At 35.1% G+C, this 27,989-nt stretch overlaps 1 protein-coding gene across 18 annotated transcripts in view; it reads left to right on the forward strand.

Moving 5' to 3' along the window:
- Nucleotides 1-27,989, forward strand: part of ADAM22 (ADAM metallopeptidase domain 22) — a 246,479-nt gene that overhangs the window by 173,367 nt on the left and 45,123 nt on the right. For all 18 annotated transcript variants that reach the window (XM_021936095.2, XM_021936099.2, XM_021936098.2 and 15 more), the window contains 14 exons: nt 491-565; nt 2,251-2,322; nt 3,134-3,300; nt 4,721-4,805; nt 6,190-6,280; nt 7,845-7,896; nt 14,655-14,754; nt 16,741-16,812; nt 17,032-17,124; nt 20,590-20,670; nt 22,603-22,653; nt 22,867-22,930; nt 24,817-24,922; nt 27,329-27,448. In XM_021936095.2, the coding sequence (XP_021791787.2) occupies nt 491-565; nt 2,251-2,322; nt 3,134-3,300; nt 4,721-4,805; nt 6,190-6,280; nt 7,845-7,896; nt 14,655-14,754; nt 16,741-16,812; nt 17,032-17,124; nt 20,590-20,670; nt 22,603-22,653; nt 22,867-22,930; nt 24,817-24,922; nt 27,329-27,448 (1,229 nt within the window). The remainder of the gene's footprint in view (nt 1-490; nt 566-2,250; nt 2,323-3,133; nt 3,301-4,720; nt 4,806-6,189; nt 6,281-7,844; nt 7,897-14,654; nt 14,755-16,740; nt 16,813-17,031; nt 17,125-20,589; nt 20,671-22,602; nt 22,654-22,866; nt 22,931-24,816; nt 24,923-27,328; nt 27,449-27,989) is intronic.

Genomic DNA, 27,989 nt, shown 5'->3' on the forward strand with positions numbered 1-27,989 from the left:
ATAAAAGTGCCAATCACTCCAGTCCCTGTACCCTCTCAGAGATCTTCAGAGGACCCAAAAGAATGCTCTTCATATGTTACTATTTTCAAGATAGACTGTTAAATAAAATTGCTAGATGCAGAAAGGAGTGAAATAAACGGAAGTACAAAATAAAGAATATATTCACATTTAGTTTTATATGCATAAATATTTTTGGAAGGAACCAGTAACTTGCTGTATCCATTGTGGGGGAAGGACTAGGAACTGAGTAGGTGGAGAATAGAGGTGAGAGGAAGACATTCATCTTCTGTTCTTTTGTACTTCTTAAATTTTCTGAGCCATGTTAATTTATTACCAACTCAGAAACTAAACAAATTGATGAAAAAATTTTTTAATGCTGAAGGAATAAAAAGGGAAAATTTTGTTTTGTCAGTTTCTTCCATATTTTTTAGGTTTTCACAGCCGAGTTTAGAGGGCTGAATTAGGTGCTGTTTCTTTTCCTGTGTTACAGCTTCGTCGATATCCTCGTAATGTAGAAGAAGAAACCAAATACATTGAACTGATGATTGTGAATGATCACCTTATGGTAGGATTTGCTGTTGTTTTTAAGCCTGTTCGTGCCTAGGGTAAAACTGGTGAGTGTAAAAATATGTTTAGAAAAAACAAGAAGCCCATCAAGCTGTAACCTGGAGAAGGTATTTGTATAATCAAATATATTTGTTAACTAGCAACAACCTGCAATTAGGAAATATTCATAGGTGGAAATAACTAGCAGTAATTTTTGAGTTTTCAAAAATACTTTGTAACTCAGTATCAACTTGTGAATTTGCTTGGTTAGTAGAGGTGCTAATATTTGAATCTCCACTTACTAAAATGACAAGGTTTAAAAAAATGGGAATTCCATTTTATATTGAAAAAGTGAGGCACTAATTATGTGACATTTTAGTTTGCAAAGTACAACTTTATCTTAATAAAAGAAAAGCAATTTTTCTATTTTGGTGTTACTGTGCAGAAATCATATGCAAATGCTTACATAGCTAACCAGTGAAGATTCTTAGGATAAGAACTTGACAAAACTTTCATGTTGTTGAATCAAATTATTTCGACCCATAGTGTTTATATTCAGTTAATGGGCATATTGCAGGCAGTATGACTACATTCATAGCACAACAATGAGTTATAATGCTAATTGTTCCATGTAACCAAAGTTTTAAACTAAAAATGTTTAATGATGCATATTGCTGAATTTTACTTAAGTTCAGGTACAAGTGCATTTTACTTTGACCTGCTTATTTGAGGAAAAGATTATCATTTATTTATGTATGATTAAATACATAATTTAGATCTTAATTATTACAGTTGCTAATAATAATAATCACAACATAATCAGGATTGAGTGCTGCTTCCTTCTTCAAGCTAGGTCTAAGTTTTATCTTTCCACCTATTTGGATCCAGTGAATGTTACTGTTCCCCAGGACTTTTATAAAATAAGTTATAACAACATATATTTTGAGCATTTTAGATAGTCACAAATTTAGATATCCATAGACATCTGTAGACATATAATATAAGTGAAATGAACCAGGTATAAGACAGCATAGGTGGGTGAGGCCTGTGGTGAAAAGAATGGTGTGTGGCCTGTCTAAGGGAAGCAACTGCCTCTCAGTGTTTGCCAGTTATTACCAGGTGGGAATGCTAATTTTAACTGAAGCCAGAAATTGGATTTTACATGATATTTCCTGATTTTTAAAACACATTTGAGACTAAACAAAGATCTATGTGATCCACATCTGCCCTGTATGCCACCTTGTTGTGACCTTTATCTTAGAGCTTTCTTCTTCCTGAATAAGTCTTATAGAACTTTTCGATTTGTATGCTTTTAGCAGTGTTCACATCCACTTTACTGTCTATACCCCTACTTAGATTTGTATGTCTTGCAATTCATAGACAACTTTCATATGTTTTATCATTTTGAATAACAATGCCGATAAAAATAAATCAATGAAATGGATGGATTGGATATTTTTTACTTCATCTCCCAGATGAATAAATTGAGGCCTCAATCCTTTAAGAGCCTTGTCTCAGGCAACATAGCAGATAAAGAACTTGATCTCAACTGACTCTGACATTTTTTTACAGAAAGCACATTTTTACAGAAAAGATTTTTTTTTACATTTGTAGGGATCTTTCAATTGCACCATGTTTTCTCTGATGAGATGGTTGTTTTCTGATCACTTTGGAAGACCTTCACTTTTTTTCTTTTGCTTTCAGTTTAAAAAACATCGGCTTTCCGTTGTACATACCAATACCTATGCGAAGTCTGTGGTGAACATGGCAGACATAGTAAGTATCAACCCAGTCCATTATTGCCCTAGAAGAATCTTATTTCCTAATTGCTAATAGGATGGATAATATGATTCTTATAGTTTCACTGCTCTATGTTGCACTTCAACCAAGGTGTCTAGTAAGTCCCGGGTGACCTTGCAATAGACTTTATTGACTTTGATGTCTGGCTGGGAAGAGGAACTGGTCGAAGTTATCCATAGATATGCCTGAAATTCCATCCTGTGTTTTTCACACTGTAAAAACAGAGGTTGTGTCATACCCCTAACAAAGATATTCACAGTGACTTATAATGATGGAGAAGCAGTACAACAGTTGTACCTTTTTCAAGAGTGTCTGGTGCTGTGGCAGTGATGCAACTAAATAATTCCACTATACCTCCATACTTCCAAAATCTTCCCTTGATGAGGCTGTGCTAGTACCTTCTTCACAAGTCTAATCAGAGCCAGTCAGGTTGTATATAAATTATTTCTTTGGAGAGTCTTCATTGCTCCATTTTTGGCTAAGGGAACTCAAGCATGCATGAATTCTTTTTCCAGGATACCAGAAAACAGATTTAGGTGGAACCTTGAATAGGGTGCAAGTATTCGTCAAAAGGGACCTTTTGTTTCCAAAAAGTGCTCTGTTCTTTGGGTATTAGTCAACAATTTCAGTCTCAGTTACTCAAGGGAAATGCACGTAAATTAGAAAGTTATCTCGCTTTAACTAAAACTCAAAGAATTTTCCATGAAAGGAGTTTTGTAGTCCTGTTCATAAACTGTTTGATTTTACCACATGTACAGCTGATGTGTTCATTTTATTAATATACTAGATATATAAAGACCAACTTAAGACCAGGATAGTATTGGTTGCTATGGAAACCTGGGCGACTGACAACAAGTTTGCCATATCTGAAAATCCTTTGATCACCCTACGTGAGTTTATGAAATACAGGAGGGATTTTATCAAAGAGAAAAGTGATGCAGTACACCTTTTTTCGTACGTAACTTCTGTAATGATGTATTACTTTTTCTGATTTCATGTTAAATGCTTTATTGTGACTGAAATGTATCCTTTCTGCTACATTACACAATTAGGATTTGACATGGCAGATGGCAGATAGATTTGGAAAAAGTTTTAAAGTATAGATTGTTTAAAATTGCCATGAAAGTGTAAGTTTTAATTTTGAGTTATTTTATTACTTAATATTTATTTTTCAAGATGTTTAAATAGAGCATTTACTGAGTAAAAATACTGCTAATATATATAGTATTCTTAACTGCAGATAAATTATATTCTTTAAAGTTACTGTCTTTTAAATGTTAATGTTTTCTCTGTTTTTGGTTCTGAGATGAGAGCTTAGTATTTCTGGAATTTATTTTTAATTTTTTCTCACTCTTATGTTCTTTTTTTGATAGCATGCATATTTGACGTAATAGCAAATTATATATAGTAGAATTTTAAAAATCTATCATCTAAAGTCAGAACTGTTGAAGAAAGTTATAAAAGGAAGAAAAGATGTATTTTGGGGTAACTTTATATATAATTTCAAATTTAGAGAAAAGTTGCAAGAATACTACAAGGAAATTGCATATGCCCTCTATTCGGATTCATCAGTTATTCACATTTTCCCCCATTTGTTTCATAATTTTCTTCCATTCTCCCTCCCTTCCTTCCATTCATCCATCCTTCAGTTTTTTTGTTTGTTTTTGTTTTTTTTTCCTGAACCTTTTGAAAATAAGTTGAAGACACTTACTGGGGATTTGTTATTAAATAGTATATATTCTCTAAGAGTAAAAAGACATTCTCTTATATAACCACAGTAAATTATTGAAACTGGAAAATTTAACGTAAACAATACTTTTATGTAATCCATGGTCTATATTCCAATTTCACCAATTACCTCAATAATGTCTTTTATAGCTAATTTTCCCCATCCAAATCCAATCCAGGATCACACATTGCATTTAATCATCATGTCTCTTTAGTCTCCTTTAATCTGAAAGATTTCCTCAGCTTTCTTTTGTCTATTTTGAGTTTAATACTTTTGGAGAGTATAGGCCAATTATTTTATTGACTGTTCCTCATGGGAATGCCTGATGTAAAGTTATGTATTTTTGGCAGAAATACCAGAGAAGTGATTTTGTGTCTTTTTCAGAGTACATCATATCAACCAATTATTTTTTAATAGATATACTTCAATTTAAGATATTTATTAATCTTATGAGAAAACATCCCTTATAAACCTTTTTCTTTGGTTACATGTATAAACAATTTTCACATTCTTCCCTTGCAACATGAGTATATTGTATAGAAATCTTATGTATATTGAGAAAATAAATGTGGTAAACTAATAATGAGAGGTGTTATGATGTTTGAACTGTGAACAGTAAGCATTTTTCATTTCCTTTTCTAAAAGGGGAAGTCAATTTGAGAGTAGCCGGAGCGGGGCAGCTTATATTGGTGGGATTTGCTCGTTGCTGAAAGGAGGAGGCGTGAATGAAGTAGGTGTGAACATCTGTACAATACAAAGTGGTATGATGGCTGAAAATGTTTTCCTCATACTTAAGAGAGAATTTCTCAGTATCCACATACTCCAGATGTTAGATTGCTACATTACAAATCAATATGGCAGCCTGTCACAATGGCTTATTCCTGTAATTCCAGCACTTTGGGAGGCTGAGGTGGACAGATTGCTTGAGACGAGAAGTTTGAGACAAACCTGGGTAACATGGCAAAACCTCATCTTTATCAAAAATACAAAAATAGTAGCATGTACCTGTAGCCCCAGCTACTGGGGAGGCTGAAGTGGGAGGATGGCTTGAGCCTGGGAGGCAGAGGTTGTATTGGGCCCAAATTGCGCCACCGCACTCCAGCCTGGGCAACAGAGTAAGACCCTGTCTCTAAATAAGTAAGTAAGTAAGTAAGTAAATAAATAAATAAATAAAATAAAATAAAATAATTAAATAAAAAACTAATATGGTTACTATAAGTGACCAGAGAACAGACTGGGGAAATAATGGGAGATAATACGTGATGATTATTATATATTCATGTTATACTTGGAATAATTTCCAGATTAAGCTACTTACAGATTAAATTGAGAGAATCTTTACCTTTACCTTCATTGAAAATAAGGCCCTATTATTCACTTTGAATGATTTTCCAGGGAATAGAATAATTCCCTGAAGCATCAGGTTGTCACCTAACAACCCAACTGGATATTTTTTCCTTAGTATTTAACAGATTTGGAGATAAGAAAAATAGAGTAGGTTTTCCAAAGGGTTTCTCTTACTCCTAAGGCACTAAACCTATTAGAGATGATCGAAAAGAAAATACTTGTATCTTTAAGAGGCTACAAATTGAAAAATATATCCTCAGTTCTTCAGTTCTTCAGTTTCTATTGCCCAAAGATTGTCACTACCTCCTGTTACTCATTTCATTTGTTTTCTGAAGCCCCATTCTATTCCACTTGAGGGGAATTTCAGGATTACAAGTGGACACAAAGATGAACAAGTTCTAAAAAAAATTACCGATTTAATTTTATTTTGTATTATCCAAAAGACTGATTTAATTATATACCAATATTGAATTTTTCAAGAATGTCACTGGTGAAATTTGGACTCAGATATACATTTCCAAAACCCAAAAGCTGTGATTATTTCCTGACTTCTAGTATTCCCTGTAAGACCTAATCAAACATGGATTTTTGTTTCTTACCACTTTTTCCCAAATGCATATTCAGTGCTGGCTACAGTATGTTTAGCCTCTGCTAAAGAAATTGCTTAGAAATTACTTATTTTCAGCGATATTGTGACATTTTTCTCTGGTTCTTTTTCAGTGACAAGTTGGATTTATATATATTTTATTTTTGTTTTTGTTTTTCAGTTTGGGAAAACTGATTTAATGGCTGTTACACTTGCCCAGTCATTAGCCCATAATATTGGTATTATCTCAGACAAAAGAAAGTTAGCAAGCGGTAAGTTTTAGTGCATGTGTGGTTAGTTGTATTTAAAATAGACTATTTGTAAAATATTTTGGAGCGTAAAATTTTTTGATTTAGTTGCTTGATGAAAAGAATTTGAATGGTAGTAAAAGATAAAAAGAATTTGAATGGTAGTAAAAGAATGGTAGTAAAAGATAAAAGATAAACAGCACAAACTGTTGTTTTCCAAAGTAATACAAATAAATATTTACATTATAGGTGGAAATTTCTATGACTATAGTGAACTTTAAAGCCATGTGATAATAAATTCAAGCTGAATTTAACCTTATAAGGGAAAAAATAAGCCCAGTTTGTTCATCATAAATGTTTAGTAGAGAATTCTAGGCATATAGGTTTCAGACATACTGTTTTTTTATGTTTTATTTAAAACATCTCTGAACGTGGCCACAGAGGTAGAATTTCCCTGTCAGGATCAGAACTGATAAAAAGCTTAGTTAATAAATGGACCTAGTAAAATATGCTAGGTTTGGTATCTATGAAGAATGTCTTTTCTCAAGTAGGTAAAGTCACTTTACCCTGAATGGTCAAATACTGTGTATTTACCTTTAAAATTTGATGATTTCCATTTTTATTTTAGTAACCAACATTGTAAATATTTTTATAATCTGGAATCCCAGCAGTTTGGGAGGCTGAAGCAGGTGGATCACCTGAGGTTAGGAGTTTGAGACCAGCCTTGCCAACATGGTGAAACCCCATCTCTACTAAAAATACCAAAATTAGCCAGGTGTGGTGGCAGGCTCTTGTAGTACCAGCTACTCAGGAGACTGAGGTAAGAGAATCACTTGAACCCAGGAGGCGGAGGTTGCAGTGAGCCAAGATTGTGCCATTACACTTCAGCCTGGGCCACAGAGCGAGACTCTATCTCAAAAAAAAAAAAAAAAAAAAAAAAAGCTATTACCATTTATAGAGTACTTATTATATGCCAGATGATTGAATGCTGGTATTACTTTCATTTAGATACTCATTTAATTCTCCAGATAATTCTACAGGGCACCCATTTTTAGCCCCATTTTATAGGTGAAGTGACTAGATCTTACAAGAATAATGTCTCTAAGATTACACATATATCAAATGGCAAACTCAGGTTTTGAACCCTAATATTTCCTGATTCTGAAGCCCTTCTGCTTACCCAATAATTTTCCCCTGCGTTCTACCAGAAACCTTGGTGTGTGCAGAGACTTTCAAAAATGGTCAAGAAATTATGATAGTTCTCATAAAGGCCTGTGAAACTGAGATCCTTTAATAATGCCATAAAGTTTTTCATTCTTCCATTGGTATTTGATTAAATAGTTTAAATATGGCCATTAGTTAAAATACAATGGTTTTTTCGGCAAAAATTATATAATCTTGATAGGGTCAAAGTATATTTTTGTTGTATATTACATAAAAAACTATTGTAAGATGAATTAGAAAGAAGCTATTACTTTTTAAAAGGTATTTTAAGGAATAAAATGGAGATAATGAATTTAAAACAGAAACTGCTTTAGTGCAACTGTGTTCACTTTATAACAAGGCATGTGTGTTAATTTTCTCTTAGGTGAATGTAAATGCGAGGACACGTGGTCCGGGTGCATAATGGGAGACACCGGGTGAGCCATTTGTATTTGAAAATAACTCAGTCTTACATTCCCTGCTGTGCTGTTGCCTTCTGAGGAATATGACACTCAATAACTTAGTGCATGGAATCTAGCATTTATAAGAAATCAGAAATAACTATTCTTAACGGTTCTGTGTATAAAATATTTTTGCAAAATAACGTCTTATTTATAAAAACAATTGATGTCGATTAAGTTGGTAGACATCAGATTTTTTTTTTTCTTTAGCCTTAAATCTAGGCTATAAATGTAAGAAATGAGGGACAACTTTGTTTTTGATGGCTTGCCTGCTAATTCCCTTTCCTTTCATTTCCTTCAATTCTAATTAAATGGTTTATAAACAGTACTGTGCTGGTAAGTTAACGCTTGAAAACAAAAATTAGAAAACAGCCTGGATTTGTAGATTTCTCACTTTTCTGAGGTGTAAATATTCCCACAATGGCTGACTTCAAGCTGTCACTGATGGCTTCATAATGTGGTATCACTGAAAAGGGAGTTGGGAAGAGAAATGTACAGTCTGCTCTCCTGAGAAAGGTTTTCATTGTATACTGTCCTCCCCTTCACAAGTTCAGTCATCAATGCTTGTCTTTTATTCTTGTAAGTAAATTTTACAGTTATCCCTTTTATTCCAAGCTTATCATTACTGCCCTAGTTTAAACTTTGGCCATCTTTCGCTGTTATTATTTTAATAACATTTCAAATATTGAGTATAAATTGGGTTCAGTGCTTGGGTGATGGGTCCACCAAAATCTCACAAATCACCACTAAAGAACTTACTCTTGTAACCAAATACCACCTGTTCGCCAGAAAACCTATGGAAATAAAAAAAGTTGGAATGCTACTAAAATAATAATAGCAAAAAATGGTAAAAGTTTAAACTAGGGCAATAATGATACGTTTGGAATCATCATCATTAAAAATGTATGAAGAATAAAACAGTGGACATTTGTACACCCGTTATCCAGCTTTTAAAAAGTAAAATACTGCATTTGTGGTTAAATCTCCCTTATGTCCTCCATTATTAATCCCCAACCCCAGCCAAGGTCACCACCATCTGAGTTTGGTTCCTGTCATTCTCAAGTCATTCTTTATACTTCTACTGTTTAGTATGTATGTGTGTTGGAGTAAAACATAGCATTTGGTTTGCATGTTTTCAGTTTATGTGAAATACATCATGCTGTATGTATTCTTCTGTGACTTGCTGTTTTTTTTTTTAATCAACATGATATTTGTGAGGTTTAGCCATCCTGTTAATATACAACTCTTGTTCATTAAATGCCATTGTCCTGTTTAGAAATTTTGTGAGTCTCTGATGTCCTAAGAATGTGGTTCAAAATCTTAGCTTCATTATTTAGATGCCCATAATCTTTCCTCATTCTCATCTGCAATCTCCTTTTCCCCTACTATTCATGATTGGTTTGCTTACCATAATTGTACAGGAGTTTCTAGCTTTTTCGATTTGCTAATCATAATACTACATAGATTTTCAGCTTCTTAAATACTTGCTCACCATAATTGTACATTAATTACCAACTTCATTTGATTTCCTCAATATATTCTCTTCATCTGGAATGCCTTTCCCTTTTTCCTCTATCTAACCACATTTCTAACCATCTGAGATTTGTTATAATTTTAACCCCTGCATTATAATTTAATCATGTGTACTTATGCTGCCTTTCACAAATTAGTTATAAATTTTTGAGAGATTGCTTATTATGTTAACACATATTTCAGACCTCACACCATAATCCTTTGTACAAACTTGATTTTCAACAAATATTTCTTGATTGTATTTGAATTTTGAACGCGCAGGATATGTATAACAAGGAAAATAAATGATGGAGGGAATATATATGCAAACATGTGTTTAAAATGTTTTTCCAGTCGGGTGCGGTGGCTCATGGCTGTAATCCCAGCACTTTGAGAGACTTAGGCAGGCAGATCACTTGAGCCCAGGAGTTTGAGACCAGCCTAAGCAACATGGCGAAACCCCATCTCTACAAAAAATACAAAAATTAACCAGGCGTGGTGGCACACACCTGTAGTCCCAGCAACTTGAGAGGCTGAGGTGGGAGGATCACCTGATTCTGGGGAGGTTGAGGCTGCAGTGAGCCATGATTGTGCCACTGAATGCCAGCATGGGTGACAGAGTGAGACCCTGTCTTAAATAATAATAATAATAATATTAATAACAATAATAAAGTAAAATATTTCTCCAAAAATCTTTGGACTTTTTGCTTAGTAATGAGAGGAAATGATAAAAGTTCTATAGATGCAGTTTTAACAATTAATTTCATACTAGAGATTCTTGTCTTTTAAATCCTACGTAGTATATTTGATTATCCTGATTATTAAAATGTTTAATAGATAATCTGCATAGCATTAAGCATAATATACAGTGAAGTCAAATGGCTACCTTCAGATACATATGGCTGTGTACACTGGAATTCTTGCATTAAAGAGATGCAAGTAAGAGAAAAGCCGTTTGTATAAAACTATGGGATATGATGCAATAATTTGATTACGCCAAATATCACCAAGCAGCAGTAATTATGGACATTTGTTCCCATGGGTACATTCCCTACCATTTCTACTTTCTGAAGTTCTGTACAGCTAAGTATTAGAAAGCAGGGTTGAAATGAATACCTTCAGTCCTATTTAAAGGTACAAAAATTAAAATTTGAAGAATGCACTGAATACAATAGCTATATTATTCTGTGAAACAGAAGTTGTGGGGGCAGAGGCAGGGGAGAGACATGATATCTGCCTTCAGATATTTGAAGGGGCTATGTTAAGGCAGAGGAATAAGGCTTTATATAGTTAAGAATACAGAACTGTTCACAAGTTAGAAGTCAGATGTGGAAAAATAAAGGTAAGAACAATCCACAAATTTTCAACTGTTCATATATTTTAAAACCTTCCCTGTTGGGGAGTATACCGTCACTGCCAAGTGTTGGAGAACAGACTGAGCTTCCTCCCAGCTCTTCAGTGGGCAGGAGGGTGGGCTTGGCTGTGACCCCTGAGGGTGCTTTTACAGAGAGGCCTTTATAGGAGGCTCAACTAGACTTTGACTTCTAAGAGTCCTACACTAAGAGTTAGTGACTTTTTACTTTGGCAGTATGGATCCAACTCAGGTTTTGACCAGTAGGATAAAGAGGGACTTTGGGGCTGGACATGGTGGCTCACATCTGTAATCCCAGCACTTTGGGAGGCTGAGGCAGGCAGATCACCTGAGGTCAGGAGTTCAAGATCAGCCTGGCCAACATGGTGAAACCCCATCTCTACTAAAAGTACAAAAATTAGCTGGGTGTGGTGGCAGGCGCCTGTAATCCCAGCTAATCCCAGCTACTAAGGAAGCTGAGGCAGGAAAATTGCTTGAACCCAGGAGGCTTAGGTTGCAGTGAGCTGCGATCACGCCACTGTACTCCAGCCTGGGCAACAAGAGTGAGACTCCATCTCTAAATAAATGAATGAATGAATAAATAAATAAATAAATAAATAAATAAAGTGAGACTCTGTTTCTAAATAAATAAATAAATAAATAAATAAAAGGAGGGACTTTGAAAAAAGACCTATTTAAATTTGATAACTCTGGCAGAGATATGTTGGATGGATTAGAGGAAAAGGTGATAAAAACATTGGCTGGAGTAAAAGCACTGCAAGGAAAAAGGAAGTAATATTGTTACTGTAAAACAGGTAGCTTGGTTGGTCACTTCGTGGGTATCAACTTAATTATCATAACCAAGGAAGATTAAATGAAAGAGATTTTATTACTTTTAACAAGTAAGTAGAATACCATGGATAGTTCCCAAAGCAGTGTCTTCCTGAGCTGGAAGCTGTGTCAGGTTTTATAAGCATAGGGTAATGAGGCATGATCTGATTGGATCTTGCAATGAGGTAGTGCTAGGAGGCATTATCGGACTGGATGCCAGAGCTCAATCTGATTGGATACTGGATCCTGTCATTCAGTGTATATTAGTTTGTTTTTCATTGTTATAAATGAAAACCTGAGATTGGGTAATTTATAAAGAAAAGAGAATTACTTGGCTCACAGTTCTGCAGCCTGTACAAGCATGGCACCAGCATCTGCTTGGTTTCTGGTGAGATCTCAGGAAGCTTTTACTCATGACGGAAGGCAAGGGGAAGCAGGTGTGTCACATGGCAAGAGAGTGAGCAGGGGAGAAGGGAGGGGATGCTAGACTCTTTTTAAACTTATTATCAGCCATTTCCTCTTGAAGGGCACTAAGCCATTCATGGGACTCTCTCATTAGACCCCAGTCTCAACATTGGGGTCATATTTTAACATGAGATTTGGAGGGGACAAACATCCAAACTTTATCATCGTGTCTGCTGCTTGATTCAGTTCCTGCTTCTCAGCTGAGCATTTAGATTCCTCCTGTGGTTGCACCATTGGTTCATCTGAGCATGGTCAGGCTATGTGACCTGAGGGTCCATGGCAACTGAGAAACAATTCATAACATTATTACATAAAAGTTGAACCAGATTGGTCTGGTGCAGCTACCATATGTGTAAGAAACTTTCAAATGAAGAATAAAGTTCATGTCTTGTTAGGATTTGTTACTTGAAAAAAACCTGGTTCCTTTGCCTGGCAAGAACAAACAACTCTTCACCAGAATGCAGGTTTTGGCTGGCCCAGTCGCTCATGCCTATAATCCTAGCACTTTGAGAGAATCGCTTGAGCCCAGGAGTTCGAGATCAGCCTGGGCAACATGGGGAAACTTTGTACAAACTTAAAAATTAGCTGGGCATGGTGGCACATGCCTGTAGTCCCAGCTACTCAGGAGGCTGAGGTGGGAGAATCACTTGAGCCCAGGAGGTCCAGGCTGCAGTGAGCGGAGATCACACCACTGCACGCCAGCTTGGGCAACAGAGTGAGTTCCCTACCTCAAAAAAAAAAAAAAAAAAAAAAAAAAAAAAATGCAGGTTTTGATCAATGGGAGTTTTATTACTAGTCACAAGTACAGAGAGCTCTGGGAGTATTCTGTAGCCGAGTGTGTTCCTGAGGAAAAGCAACAGGAGGGTTTTATGGGGAGGTGGACGGGGAGAGGGTGTGTCATCGCATGTAGAGGAGGGGTCCCAGTGGTACAGATACAGTGAATCATTATGTCAGCACGTAGGTTTCAAGTTATAGTAATGAAGCTATAGTTCCTCCCATGGTGGAGACTTTAGCATGGTAATGAGGAAAGTTTACTTGGGCTCATTTATAAATTGTCAGTTTGTCCGGAGTTGGTTCCAGCTGACTAGGTGACCACATTCCGTACAAAGTGTGGGAAAGAGCAGGCTGCAAGGCAGGAGGCTGCAAAACAGGCTGATTGTTCAAGTTGATTAAATTCCTGTAGCATCTGGAAACCCTCCTCATCTGCTTATAGGAAGTGGAGGTGAAGGAAGTAAGGGAGTTCAGACAACTTAAACCCAAGACAGCTTTATTTGGAGAGTTTGGCATGAAGCACTTTAGAAATGAGTTTAGGGTAAATAATCGTTATAAATTCCATTAATTGATAACAAAGTATTAACTATGCTTAGAAGAAGTAGGGATATAAATGGACAGTTTTTGCAGGCTACTGGAAACTTTATAAAAACTACTCATTCTTATCTTTTTTCCCTTTTTATCAAAGCTCAATGTAAAACAATGTTTTAAAAATATAGAAAATAAAATTTTGGTGACTTTTCCCCAGTGATAACCTTGGTATTTAACACTGTATAGTCAGCATTTTTCTGAGCCTGTTCTTCAACACTGTGATCATTAATAACTCTATGGTATTCTGTTTTATTACTGCATCACAGTTTAGTTAACAGTTCTTACTGTTGAACATTTAGTTTATGCTTTTGTTATTTCCTGTTATAAATTGTGTGACCACAAATATCTTTGTTCATACATCTTTGTGCACATAGCTAATTATTTCCTCAAGAAAAATTTCTAAAAGTAGAATTACTAGATCCAAAGGTGTGCTCTTTTTGAAGATTCTTAATGCATGTTGCCAAATTATTCTCTAATCAAGATCTTTTTTCTATTGACCTTTTATTAGTTTTTTTTTTAAGAATACTTTAAAAAAAAAAACAAAAAAAAAAAAACCTCAAACCTGAAGAAGAGTTGCAAGATTAATAACAAAGAAACTTTTTGTCTGGTGGATCATAAATTGCTTAGTATGCCATTACTCCTAAACACCTGACTTTGCATTTTCTACAAAGAAGTATGTCCTCCTACATAACCACTATACAACCAGTAAAATTATCTAATTCTTAGCCTTCATTCAAGATTGTCCCAGGTTTGAATATTGTCGTTTGTAACAAAAGGAATCACATTTCGTTTTTATGTCTCTTTAGCTTCCTTCAGTCTGGAACAGTTCCTCTTTCTTTGACTTTTAAGACCTGACACATTTATATTATAGGTCAGTTATTTTGTGGAATGCTCTGCAGTTTGGATTCTAGCTCAGTTTTAATATTTATGGAAGACTCATTATGAAATAAATTTTTCCCAGCTCTCCTTGATTTAACTTGAATGCACATGCAAATAATGAAAAACCCACAGTAACTATTAGTCACCAAATGAAGAATTTAGAAATATTAATTGAACAAAACTCTTATAGATTGAATATAAATGTCATACATAAGTAGACTTTATTCCCTCATTTTAAAGAGTAATATACAATTTTAAGTGTTCAGTTTTCAGACATATTCACAAACGAGAAAGATGAGTTGAACCCAGCTATTGATTTTCTTCTCTTTTATAGCTATTATCTTCCTAAAAAGTTCACCCAGTGTAATGTTGAAGAGTATCATGACTTCCTGAATAGTGGAGGTGGTGCCTGCCTTTTCAACAAACCTTCTAAGGTAATAAGTGTGGCTAACAAGGTTTATGATATTAATTATCAACCTTTCTAAAATATTATAAATACACATTTTCAACTATTGAATCTTAGAGAGCTTTTCAACTTGCCCTATATGTACATATTCTAGATATGCTATATATCTGAATATTCAAAGTCAGCTTTAATGTTGGGCATTTTGGGCTATTCTGAAATAACAGTGTTTGCTGTCTGAAAAATTTCCACTTTCTTTTTTTTATAGCCAAGTGATGATTCAGAGTTAGTTTACAAAAATGGTTTTATTACTTTTCTTTTTTATTTTCTTGATGCTTATTTTTTTTTTGGTTACCTAATCACAACTCATACAGGTAGAATGTAGGGGCATATCTACCCTCATCACTCCCTACACTGCTTTTCTGAATGAGCAGTATGTTAAAATTACAAGTATTTCTCAATATGAAAAGCAAGTCTTTCTAAAGCAGAAATGAAGACGATCTTGGACTTTGTCACAGGCTTTTACAACTTGCAGTGCATCCTCTGGTTGCTGACTAGAAAGAAGGTCTTCCTCCTGCATTTTGAAGACTTTGCATGTTAAAAAAAAATGCTTTGTCCTTGTGAATTATGTGAACCGCGAAATGCTTCTGTGCACCACAGGGATATGCACCATTGCCTTTGAAATCAATTTAATTTACCTGGTTTAATTTTCTGTTCACTACAGTGAAATTTAGAAATTTCACTGAATTGAATTGAAAAACGAATTGACAATTTTAAGGCTCTTCAAAAGATTGGAAAGAATATTTGAACTGTGTCACTGCTGCCGTAAATACTAAACAGTTCAAGTCTTTTTACCAAAATAACTGATTATTGTAAACCCAGCGTAAGAGAATAAGTGTGGTTTTCATTTGGATAAGTTTCCATTTTGACTGTTTTTTATTTGTTATGATCTGTTTCAACCAAAAATGAAATATAGACAAAAGTTGACTCATTTGTAGAAGAGAGAATATTTAAAATCAAGTGGGTTTTGTTGTTGTTGTATATATTCTTTATTTTGTTTTTTTTTTTCCTCTAGTTAGTTATGAAAGTATATGTGTGCATGTGTATGTCCATCTGTTTACTGGTGTGTATACATTTTCATTCTATGATATGTAGACTTTGATTAGCTTTTGAATGAATATTATGTATCTGGCATATAACAATTATTTACTAATTTTGCCTATCACCATAGGATACATTATATTCAAAAGAGAACAAAATTGATGAAGAGCTAAACAATAAAACAGACCTAAAACATACACTTGGACAGGTCAAAATCTGCTTCAATCTCTGGGGAAAATTTAATTTTAGTTTGCTACAAAACTATCTTAATAGGAGGAGCTGTATTTTATATTAATTAGATCAATGGATATACTAATTTTTTGATGCTTTTCTCATTGTCTAAGAAATAGTTTCCTGTATCAGAAGGAGATATAGTAATAAAGCATTTTTCACAGATGGCTAAACTTAATCCTCAAAAATTTTCTGATGTAAATGGACAACTATTATTATTAGCATTATTATTCCTGTTCTAGATATTAAGGTCTCTGAGATGTTAAGTAATTTACCCAAGATAAATACTTGAGCCAAGATTTTCCTCTAGACATCTGACTCCAAATCCCCTGCTGCTGGTTTCAAATGAATTTTCAGGAGGCAGTCTGGCTTGATTTTAGTGAATGGTTAGATCATCTTTAATTTTGATGACATTTACCAGACCCTATGTGGTATGTATGTTATATATATAAATATATAGGTAAACTATATGCTATGTATATTAAATATGAAAAGGAAACAGAAGTAGACACTTCTGTTCTAAAGTTCCAAGTTCTGAGCTCATGCTTTCTAGTTTAGGAAAATAAAACTATATTTTAGAATGACTTGGCAGGGCAGGTGTATTTGGGTATGGCACTTATGGTCTCTCAAAGTCTTTGATGTTGATTTTTCTATATTTTAGTTCACTTTTTGGTTTTCCTTACAGCTTCTTGATCCTCCTGAATGTGGCAATGGCTTCATTGAAACTGGAGAGGAGTGTGACTGTGGAACCCCGGCCGTAAGTCTCTGGTTGTTTTGATGTTATTTTCAAGGTAATTGAGGGTCATTCCAGGTCCACACACTCAGATGTATGGAGCAAGTGTCATGCCTGGAAATTTTATAGGATTTGTGGAAGAAAAATTATTGTGAGTTTGTACATTTATTTTAGAAAATATCCTGTTACTTTCAGGAAAGTGACACCATTTTCTGATGTTTTGAAAATGTTTATATTCCTTAGGAATGTGTCCTTGAAGGAGCAGAGTGTTGTAAGAAATGCACCTTGACTCAAGACTCTCAATGCAGTGACGGTCTTTGCTGTAAAAAGTGCAAGGTAAATAAACGTTAATGATCATTTGACAGAAAAAAAAAGAACATACTTGATTAAATCATTAAGGCTGGGTACATATAATCTAATAACAAAAATAGTATCTAATACATGTTAAATGACTAAGTGCCAGGTGCTTTACAGGATCCTCACAAAATCTTGTGTGGTGTAGTTGCTTGTTATTATTCCTATCTAACAGATGAGAATACTAAGGCTTGTAGTGGTTAAGTAGTTTGCCCAAGGTCTTACACCAAGTAAGTTGGGGAACTAGGGCCTGAGCCCTGTTAATCTTCAGAGGTTGTCCTTTCCATACTTCCTGTGGAGCATGCACATTAAATGAAACCAGGTGTTACTAATGTTTAAATGATGTTTGCCTTTCTTGGTAAAGCCAAGGAGACTTTCAGTAGATCTTTTCTTGTTGCTGAGCTTGGTGTATCTCTCACATTAGCTGCTGAGGAAGCAAGGGAGTACTTTGAGACGTGATTATACCATGCATATATTATTGGTCCTGAAAGTTTAGAATGCATTTTCACACACTTTATGTTTTCATCCTCCCAGCAGCATCCTCTTACTTATCTCCATATATTTAAGCCTTTACATCAAGACTAACAATTGAGGCTTACTTCCCCTGAAGAAATCTAATTCTTGTTTTCTCATATAAAATCTGGTGTAATAGTCTACATTATTTCTATCTGTCTCTCACTTTCCTCTGTATATTTCATGGAGCAGAGCCAGGCACTTAGACAGTAATTGGTATACATTCTCAGTAAATATTTGTTGAATGAATGAATAAATATGCACAGCACTCTCTTAGTGATAATTTACTGATTAACTTTAGTCTAATGAGTTAAAGGAGGATGGGATATGAAACTATATAGTGAGTATCTACTGTGTGCCAGAGATTATGCTAAGGACTTCAGTATCATCTTATATCTGAATTTCTCAACTCTGGCACTGTTGATATTTTTGGCTGGATAATCCTTTGTTGTAAGGGTATGTCTTGTGCATTGTAGAATATTTAGCAGTATCTCTGCATTCCACCCATTAGGTGCCAGCAGCACCCCTCCTAGGTGGGACAGCCAAAAATGTCTCCAGACACTGCCAAATGTTCCCTTGCAGGTAAAATCACCCCTGGTTGAGACCACTCTCTGAGATGATGCTCACAAGCACACTTTTGGGATAGGCATTATTGTCTTGATTTTTATAATTAAACAATCTCAGTCTCAAGGAAGTTAAATAACCTGTACACAGGCTCACTCAGCCAGTAAGGAATAGATGTACAGTTAAACCCCAGATCTGCTCTCAGCAGTTTGTTGTTTCCACTCTACCACTGTGTCTCCTGGCAGCTTTTTAAGGCAAGCAGGCACTGGCAGAGATCTCTGAAAGCACTCTGTAAAAAAGAAGATTAAACCAAATGTGAAAGACATTCTTTGATTTTGGCTACCACCCCTGTTTATTCTGTCATCTTTTTCCACTGCCGTAACAAGAGATCCTGAATCATTTATCTTAATCCTCAGTGTTTTAAGTCGGCCCATCTATAAAATGTGTTTAATTACACTGCTTTCCCTTTGATTTATACAACTAGGCTCCCTGTGATATAATTATTTCAAGAAACAAGTAGAAAAATAATACAATTAAAATACATAAAACAAAATGGCATGACTGCTATCCCTCAAAGTAAGTTATAGCTGTATCAGTCAAGAGTCAAGTGAGATCTTCTTTGCCACTTTCTTTACCATCCTTCCCAACTCTCACCTGACACCCTGGACTCCTAGGGCAGCCAGAGGCAGGACAGTGAATGGAGGAGGGAGAATAGAAGAAAAAGATAAGCAACCATGTGTATCTCTATTTTTTTCTACAGGTATTTATAATAGTGTATCTATAAGCCAGCATTGGCATACTTTTTCTATAAAGAGCCAGATAGTAAATAGTTTAGGCTTTGTGGTCATAAAGTTTCTGTTGCAGCTCAGCTTTGCCTTTGAAAGCAGCCATTGAAAATACAGAAACAAATGGGCATAACTGTGTTCCAATAAAACTTTATTTATAAAGATAGGCAGTCAGTGAAGTTTGACCCATGGGCCACAGTTCGCAGACCACTGCTGTTAAAGAGTGCTTGTTTACTTGTTTATTACTTTTCTTCTCCCATTATAATACAAGTTCCAGTAGGGCAAGGATTTTGGTTGATTTATATACCGTTGTATCCTAGCACTTAGTGAAAATCCTGCCTCACTATTCTTTCTTTTAGAAGTTTCCTGGAACTTCTTGAACATTATGCACTCCTCTAAACTACCCCAAATTTGCTCATATTTCTACCCTAGATATTCTAAAATGGTGGCTTGCCTCAGTCCCAAGGAAGAATAGAAACATGTGAAATTAAATTTTCTTATTTCTTTATTTTTAACCCACATTAAGATACAAGTTCCTTATGAGCAGGGTTCTTGTGTTTTGTTCTCCATTGAGTTCCCAGTAGTTAGAACAGTGCTTGGCATGTTATTAAATATTTGATGAATGGATGAATGAATACATATTTTGTTTGGATCTAAAAAAAATACTTGTTGAAATCCAGATTGGAGTTTATAGTGGGCAGTGCATGTTCTAGGAACAGCAGGAGACTCAAATGCCTGTAGGGTTCTGAGCAGCTAGAGAAGATAAAGCTTATCTAGAAAGTGGGGAAAGCAGAATAACATGTGCCTTTGTGTGAGCAGAGACAAAGCATGTAAGGATCCAGCCCTGAATGCTAACATTTTTGAGAGGAAAAAAGAGAAGGATTGAGAAGGGAAGGGGAGGTACTTTAACTATATATCTCAGGTCTGTTTCGTTTTAATGAGTACTCCTGCAATTCGCATTTTTAACCTAATGAAGTTAAACATTTGTGTAATTCTCACACTTGCAAGAAATATTTGAGATGATGGAAAACAGAAAAACAAAAACGCCTATACGAAGACATAAATAATAGAAACACTAGAAAATAATAAAAGACCAAGATCTAAATCCATGTAAAAACGAGGCAGGGGAGAAGATGGGTAGAAGAAACATGGGAAGAAATAGCTTTGTCAGAAAATCTAATTTTTGTGGTTCAACCCAAAATGTAATTTTTAAATTCTTGGTAGATAAGGCAAAAAAGGATAATGTGATTAAAGTGTCAGTGAGAATGAAGAGTAAAGGGTAAATTCAAAAGCTATTTGTACAGAAAAATTACTGGAACCTGGACTAACTGGTCTGTCTTGTGGGATTTAGCAGTATAATATAAAGCTTATGTGTAAGGACTATGGAAATTACATCATACACAAGAAACTGTTTCTTAAAACTACTAAAATTTTTTTCAGTAACCGTGGTTTTGACAGATTACCATCTTACAGTAGTTTAAGGTATTTCTAGCCAAACAATTTTCACTTTGTTTTTTTCAGATGATATTGTAAGATTTTTTTTTTTCTCCCTACAGTTTCACACATTGATTTTTGTTCATTTTAGTTTCAGCCTATGGGCACTGTGTGCCGGGAAGCAGTAAATGATTGTGATATTCGTGAAACATGCTCAGGAAATTCAAGCCAGGTAATTTACAAAATAACTGCTCTAAACCTTATGGGAAAAAGTGGGGTTATCTTTAGTGCACTGACCCTCAAAGAGAAGTGTAAATGAACAAGTTGCTCATGTCTCTTTCACATCATTTCTCTATTTTGTTTTTTAGGAATTTAAGTTTCAGTGATTGAAGCTTGAGCAGATGTTGAACATAATTTTGTCTTAATGTTGAACTAACCTCAGACTGCATGCATGCCTTAACTATTTTGTTTTTGTATTAAGTAGGTAGTACAAGGCATTTTCTTTTTGTCTACTTAGTAAAGGAAGAAACAAAAAAAACCTTTCCCTTCAGCTGATTGAACAAGAAGTCAGTGGAGGCAGGGACTCACAAGCACACTGGATTCTTAGAGAGGACCTTTTTCTTTCTCTTGACTCTTACCTACTACAGCTTGTATCGCCTCAGCCATTAACAGCTGCTCTTGAGTTTTATAGCACTTAGTTATAGATAGACAAGCTAGAGAAATTAAATAAACTTTGGTGGGGGTTCACAGATTTCAAAATGGTCAGTGTACATACAGACTGTCCTCACTTTGAAGGGTAGTGCCAAACCATAAAAATGACCATGCAAGCTGAGACCATGCAAAGTCATTTTATTAATCAAAGGAAAATATTTCAGTTGCTTTGCAGTCTTCAACAATGCTGTCAGATTATTAAAAACTCTCTTACTGCTGGTTTTAAATGGATAGGAAGGTGAAATAATAATATTTATTTAGCATACTGTACATTAAAAGAGAAACATTGAGAATTAAAGGATTTTATTTCTTTGTAAAAACCTTAGGAGTAGTTTGAATAGAGCTTGCCTTCTTATAAGCTTTATGATTTAGAGTGAGCATATTTTCTATGTCTTGTTGAGCTGTCACACTCTTTTCTAAGTTTGGATCAGCTTTCAACATTTTATTCTTTGTGCTTTCAAAGTCATGAGATATCCCTGAGAGATGTGAAGATGTGAACGTGAAGTTTCTTGCTGGCATTACGCCCTCTGGGACATCATCACCTATATGTCATAATCACCTTATTCACCGATGTCATTAAGTCCTCCTTCAGCAAGTTCCTCTGGTTGCATGTCTAGAGGCTCTTGGACAGCAGTATTGACATTCCCACAGTCAGCCATTTTTTTCTATAACTCCATTTAAAAGTTCAATTTGCATTTTACTTCTGGTGTCATCACTTTTCTTTGCCGCACTTCCATCTCTGTTGGCCAGTTTCTTCTCTTGATATTCTGTTTTTGCAAAATGGCACATGATATCACCAGAAGACAAAGAGGCAACATAATTGCACACTTTGCTCTCTGTTTATACTCATTCAATAATGCCTTATAATTTTTCGTAATTGCTGTAAGGAAAAAAGTAGGATTATAAAGTATGTCCTTTTCTGACATTCTTGAAGTGGACTTCAGCTTGAAAGTCATTATTTTCAGTATAAGCACTATGTTTCTTCTCAAGGCAAAAGAAAGGAAACTGTAGTTATTGCTCCATCTATGCAGACTTACTCCTTATGTTTGTTTTGTTCCTTTAGCTTTCTTGCTCTGAAAAATAGTATATCTGTATGAATCAAGATGCTTTTAAATGTATCATCAATTGAGTCTATTGTAGTCAGTTCTTTTTATTTGCTGCTGTGTAATCAACTGTTTTTGCCTCTGGTAGATTCATATTTTCAGGGTCAAGTGTACCCATTGTTTTTCCTCTTGCTTTCTCTTTAATTTTTTAAATTTATTTTTTACCAGATACCCAGACTTCAAGGACATCCACTTGCTTTCTCTTGACCTCCTTTGCATTTTGTTTTATAGATGGTATAAGGGACTAGCCATATTAATAAATATGTTTTTAAAAATGAAAACATTAAAGGGTTTAGCTCAGCCTTATATTTTGCACCGCATTTCGTTCATAGTTGTTCTGCTTTTCCTAGTGTGCCCCTAATATTCATAAAATGGATGGATATTCGTGTGATGGTGTTCAGGTAGGTCACTTCATTTTTACCTATATTTTTCACATGTACCAGCGTAGAAGGAATACTGAAATCTTATCAAAATAGGAAGATCAATTTAAATGTTTATAATCAGTTCTGAAGATAAAAGGCCTTTCTACTATTTATCTATTATTAGTTTCTTTTTCAGTTATCTGACATAAGCAGATATTGCATCGCTAATGGGTATTTGCTTTTCTGTTTTAGGGAATATGCTTTGGAGGAAGATGCAAAACCAGGGATAGACAATGCAAATACATCTGGGGGCAAAGTAAGTAAATAGTGTGGCTGGATCATTGTTAAAGCATGATATCAGGCAGACTTCTCAAGGACATGTGTGCTGGAAGTAAATTTTTGACCACTTTATGACTGGGGGATTCTCAAAGCTACCACAGGTTTTAGCAGGGACATGTTTCTGGAAATTAGAGTAAGGCACCCCCTTGAGAAGACAGCCCCACACATCTTGCTAGTTGGCAGTGCCTGTGGACGAGACAGAAAGTGCCTTTGCTGCCAGGCAGATGAAGCCCATGCCAGGGTGCACAGCTTGGAGATTAGAGCAAACCTGGATTTCAGCTCCATGTATACTCTTTTCAGCTGAGTGCCCTGAAGCTAAAGCTTACACAACCATGTGGGATGGACATGGACCCTGGACAGGACGTCCTTAACTTAGAACAGCAGCATTGTATCTAGAGTCATTTTTTTCCTCCTTGGATATTTTTCTTAAACTCCAGTTGGCTTTCCTAGTTAGAGATGAACTTCTGCTGAAGTGGTTTTGCTGTATGAGAAAGAAATGTTAATGTTTTAGCCTTTAAAGTCTGTCAGATTTTCAAAGGAAAATATATAACATTTAGATTTAAATTATACTCTATTTAAATGTTTATTTAAATGTTGAGTAATGTATTGTTTTCTAGAAGTACTACTAGCCCAAACTTTTGGAAGCAGTTTTTGTTTTAAACTGTTTCAGGAGACAATTTGTAGTAGAAAAAAGGCTATAAAAATGATGATAATTTTTAATTGTTATAAGTAAGTGCCACAATCCTTTTAGGAGGGGAAGTGTATGCTCTCTTTAAGCAATTGGAAACATTGGGATGGGAAAACATTTAGTCAGGCAGGTTTGTACTCTGAAAAAAGATATCATTTTTGTTTTATCCACTTGAGCAAAAATAGTAGCTGACAACAAGAAGTAGGAAAAGAAACTACCAACATAACTAGTTGTTTTTTATAAAAAAATACCAACAATTATTCTTTGATTAGTTTGCATTTCGTCCTAATTCTTAGATAACTCTATCAACCATCCCTGGTTTTAGAAAAGATAAAAGCCTGAAAAAGATACTGATGTACCTCAAAATGTTATTTGACTTCCATAGATTTAACATGAATTCAAACTTGTCTTAAAGCGAAGTAAAATTGCTTTTGATAGCTGCTAAGAAGTGGTGAGCAAGGTAGAAATTGTACCACTGTTTCTTGAATCTATAGGATATAACTATTTTAATAAAGTTGTCTTTATGATTAATAAAATATGCTGAATGAGAAATTCATGTATTATATTTAGCACTTAGATTAAAGAATGGAGTATATATTCAAGGAACTATTTGTTATTGCCTTCCCTAATTATTGGCCAAATTATTTTTTTGTTGTTGTTTGAGATGGAGTCTTGCTCTGTTTCCAGGCTGGAGTGCAGTGGCGTGATCTCAGCTCACTGCACCCTCTGCCTCCCGGGTTCAAGCGATTTCCCTGCCTCAGCCTCCCAAGTAGCTGGGACTACAGGCACATGCCACCACACCTGGCTAATTTTTTTGTATTTTAGTAGAGACGGAGTTTCACTATGTTGGCCAGGATGGTCTCGATCTCCCCACCTCATGATCTGCCCGAATTGTTAGCCAAATTCTAAGGAATGTTGATTTTTGTAGCCTACAGCCTGAGTCCCAACAGAGATCTAAATATATTTGCTTTCTAAATTTCAAATGAGCTTTAATGAAAACCTGAGTCGTGGATATATATGATCCATGGTAAAATTGTGAACCATTGGTAACATTTTTGGAATTGATAACACTGTAGTCTTGAAAAGTCCTTATATTACAATTTTTCTTTTCTGCAAAGATTTTGAGCAGCCAAATGTTACTTCCATCACTGATAGAAAATTTTTTTCTGCTTTAGAGGTGACAGCATCAGACAAATATTGCTATGAGAAACTGAATATCGAAGGGACGGAGAAGGGTAACTGTGGGAAAGACAAAGATACATGGATACAGTGCAACAAACGGTGAGGTGGAGAAGTCAGCCCAGAATTCATCCCCTGGTCAATTACAAGTGTACTTTTTTGAGTGAATGGGAAGTTTCTGTTTTCTGCATCACACAAAGTGTGCTCTTGCCTCCTTAACCTCATCTCTTCCCAGTGTTCCAGCATCACCTATGCAGAGGGCTTCCAAATCTTGACGTATGTTCTCACCTCTTTCCTAAGGCTAGGTCATGCTTGCAGCCACCTCAGGATTTTCTTACCTAGAAGACACCGTTTAGCATCCCAAAAGCAACAGAACTTAAAGCCACCAGAATATGCACTGAGTGCTATTGAATTGAATTAACTGGCTCTAACTTTCCCAAACCACCCCCTTTTTGCCAAAGGTCTCAATATTTCACTGTCCTTCTGTCTAGAAGGCTTAAAGTGATCCTTCCCTCTACACGTCCAAATGCCAAATTACATTCATTCTTCCCTTTGCTTTGCCACCATTTGTCTTTAATTCATGTATTCACTTACATTCCTATTGCCATTACCTGAACTAAGACCTATATTAATCCTTCAACTATTACAAAATTCTTTTAACAGTTTTCTGTGCCAGCATTCCCTAGTGTACTACTCTCAGAATAATCTTTTGGATCTTTTTTACTGCCAGTTATTTGTTGAAAGTTCACTGGTTCCACATGACTAATTAATAGTGAGAACAGTACCCAGCACTGATTGAGTGAACACTGTGTACTAAGCACTGTATCACACTTTACATAAGCTATGCCATTTAATCTTTATGGCAGTCCTACCATTTTATGGAGGAGGAAACTGAGACACAGTTAATTTGCCGAAAGGCATGTATATGGAATGTAATAATAAGCAGAATTAGAATTTGGAGAATATGATTTCAGAACTCTCCCTTCACCACTTTGCTGAATGTCATAGTCTTGTTAACAAATTAAATGGAACCTCAGCTTGGCACTGTACCTATTCCACAATTGTCCCCAACCTACACTTTTTGTCATTTCATTTATATTCTTCCAAATCTAGCAAACCTTACCATTCCTAATATGTCCCTACCTCTATGCCTATTTTTATCCTCTATAATCCTCCAGAAGCACCCTTTAATTCATACCATCATCAACCAAAAATATATCTATTCTTCAAAGCCCAGCTTGCAAAACACTTTCTATATATAAATTTCTTTCTGATTTACTCTAGAAATAAATAATCTCTCTCTTCTTTGAACTCCCACAGCCCTTTGTACTTATTTGTCCCTAATTTTATTTTATAAGTTGTTTATGTGTATGATTTATCTTCTCATCTAGAGTATAATTTTCTTGTGAATGAAGATTATATCTAATTTTCTTTATATATTCTACATTACATAGGTTCATATACATAAATGACATTCAAAAAAGTTTTAAATGAATATTTCTTCTCTGTTGAGAAAGCATTTTTGTTTATGATAGATACTGTAAAATGATGACATAATTTTAAAAAGCATTTTTAAAGAATGATAGTACGTTCTTTTCTATGTTGGTGAAAAATATAGGTTCTAATTTTTCTTTTTTCTCCATCTGGTAAAGTCTGATATTTTTGTATATAATCTTGCTGACTTACTAATTACTCTTCACAAGATATTTTAAAAATATGTTTATTGTTATCTCTACTAATAATTAAAATGTCTTGGATATAAATAATACGTAAGATAGTATTAACAACAATAAAGATATTTTATAAGTTAAATTAGAATCATGTGTAGTAGTTGGGGAAGTAGTGAAATATATTGAAGAAGGGATAATGAGCCTTTGTAGTTGGCATCTATAAACTAAATGGAGTCTATAATTTCTTCTTTAATTCTAGGGCAACAGGTTGAAAAAACATGTGTATTCCAAAAGAATGCTCATCCAAATATCATTCAGTTACCAAGCTTTAAAAAAAATTGGCTGGACACAACGTCTCATGCTTATAATCCCAGTGCTTTGGGAGGGTGAGGAGGGAGGTTGCTTGGGGTCAGGAATTCAAGGCCAGCCTGGGCAACATAGTGTGAGACCCTGTCTCTGTGAAAAATTTAAAAGTTAGTTGGGTCTGGTAGCATATACCTGTAGTCCCAGCTACCTGGGAGGCTGAGGCAGGAGTATCACTTGAATCAGAAATTTGAGGCTGCAGTGAGCCATGATCACACCACTAGATACTTGAACTAATAGACAGTAAAGAAAAAGCTAGAAAACAATTGAGATTTTGGTACATTAATAAGAGTTTCAGAGAAGACACTTTTTAGAGCAGGTGGCACACTATTAGGACTTATTTTATTTTGTTTAGCATATGTGTAGATAATATACTTGATGAAAACCAAATGCTAAAATGAGAGGAGATTATTCTAACTATACATGGTTTGCTATATCTTTGGGAAAAGAAGTAATTGGTAATCTTTTGATACAGGGATGTGCTTTGTGGTTACCTTTTGTGTACCAATATTGGCAATATCCCAAGGCTTGGAGAACTCGATGGTGAAATCACATCTACTTTAGTTGTGCAGCAAGGAAGAACATTAAACTGCAGGTAATTATCTAACCATTCTGTAAGAACCTGAGTCATCTTATTTCTCAGGAATGCAGTTTAGGATTCCTTCCATTTTCAATTAACGTACATGTTAGTAAGTCGAAATATAATCTAGTCTATAGAGGCAATTGAGTAAATCCTAACAGAGAAGAGATAAAAAGAAGACAAAAAGTAGTTGAATGAAGAATATTATGTGATTACTAGAGTTAAGTTTAGATTGGTCAGTAAAGTCTTACAGAGTTTGGAAAATGAATGAGGACTTCTGGGTAAATCAGTGTATTAAATATATGCATCTACTTTTGCTCCCTTATGAAATCCCACTAATAAGATAACAAATGGATCTTTTTTTAGAGTTCATATATCCACAGGGGGCATAGAAAGAGAGACGAGACAATCGCAACAATATTTTGTTATGTATAAAGCAGATGGATGTGTGGCACATGACTTATCAAAGCTGAGAAAGCTGAATTCCTAAGTCAGTAATGAGGAAAACTGAGAATCAATCCAAGATATACTCTTACTTCCCCACAGGCTCAGAAAT

The sequence above is a fragment of the Papio anubis genome, chromosome 4 (assembly GCF_008728515.1).
Source record: "Papio anubis isolate 15944 chromosome 4, Panubis1.0, whole genome shotgun sequence".
NCBI classification, from domain to species: Eukaryota; Metazoa; Chordata; class Mammalia; order Primates; family Cercopithecidae; genus Papio; species Papio anubis.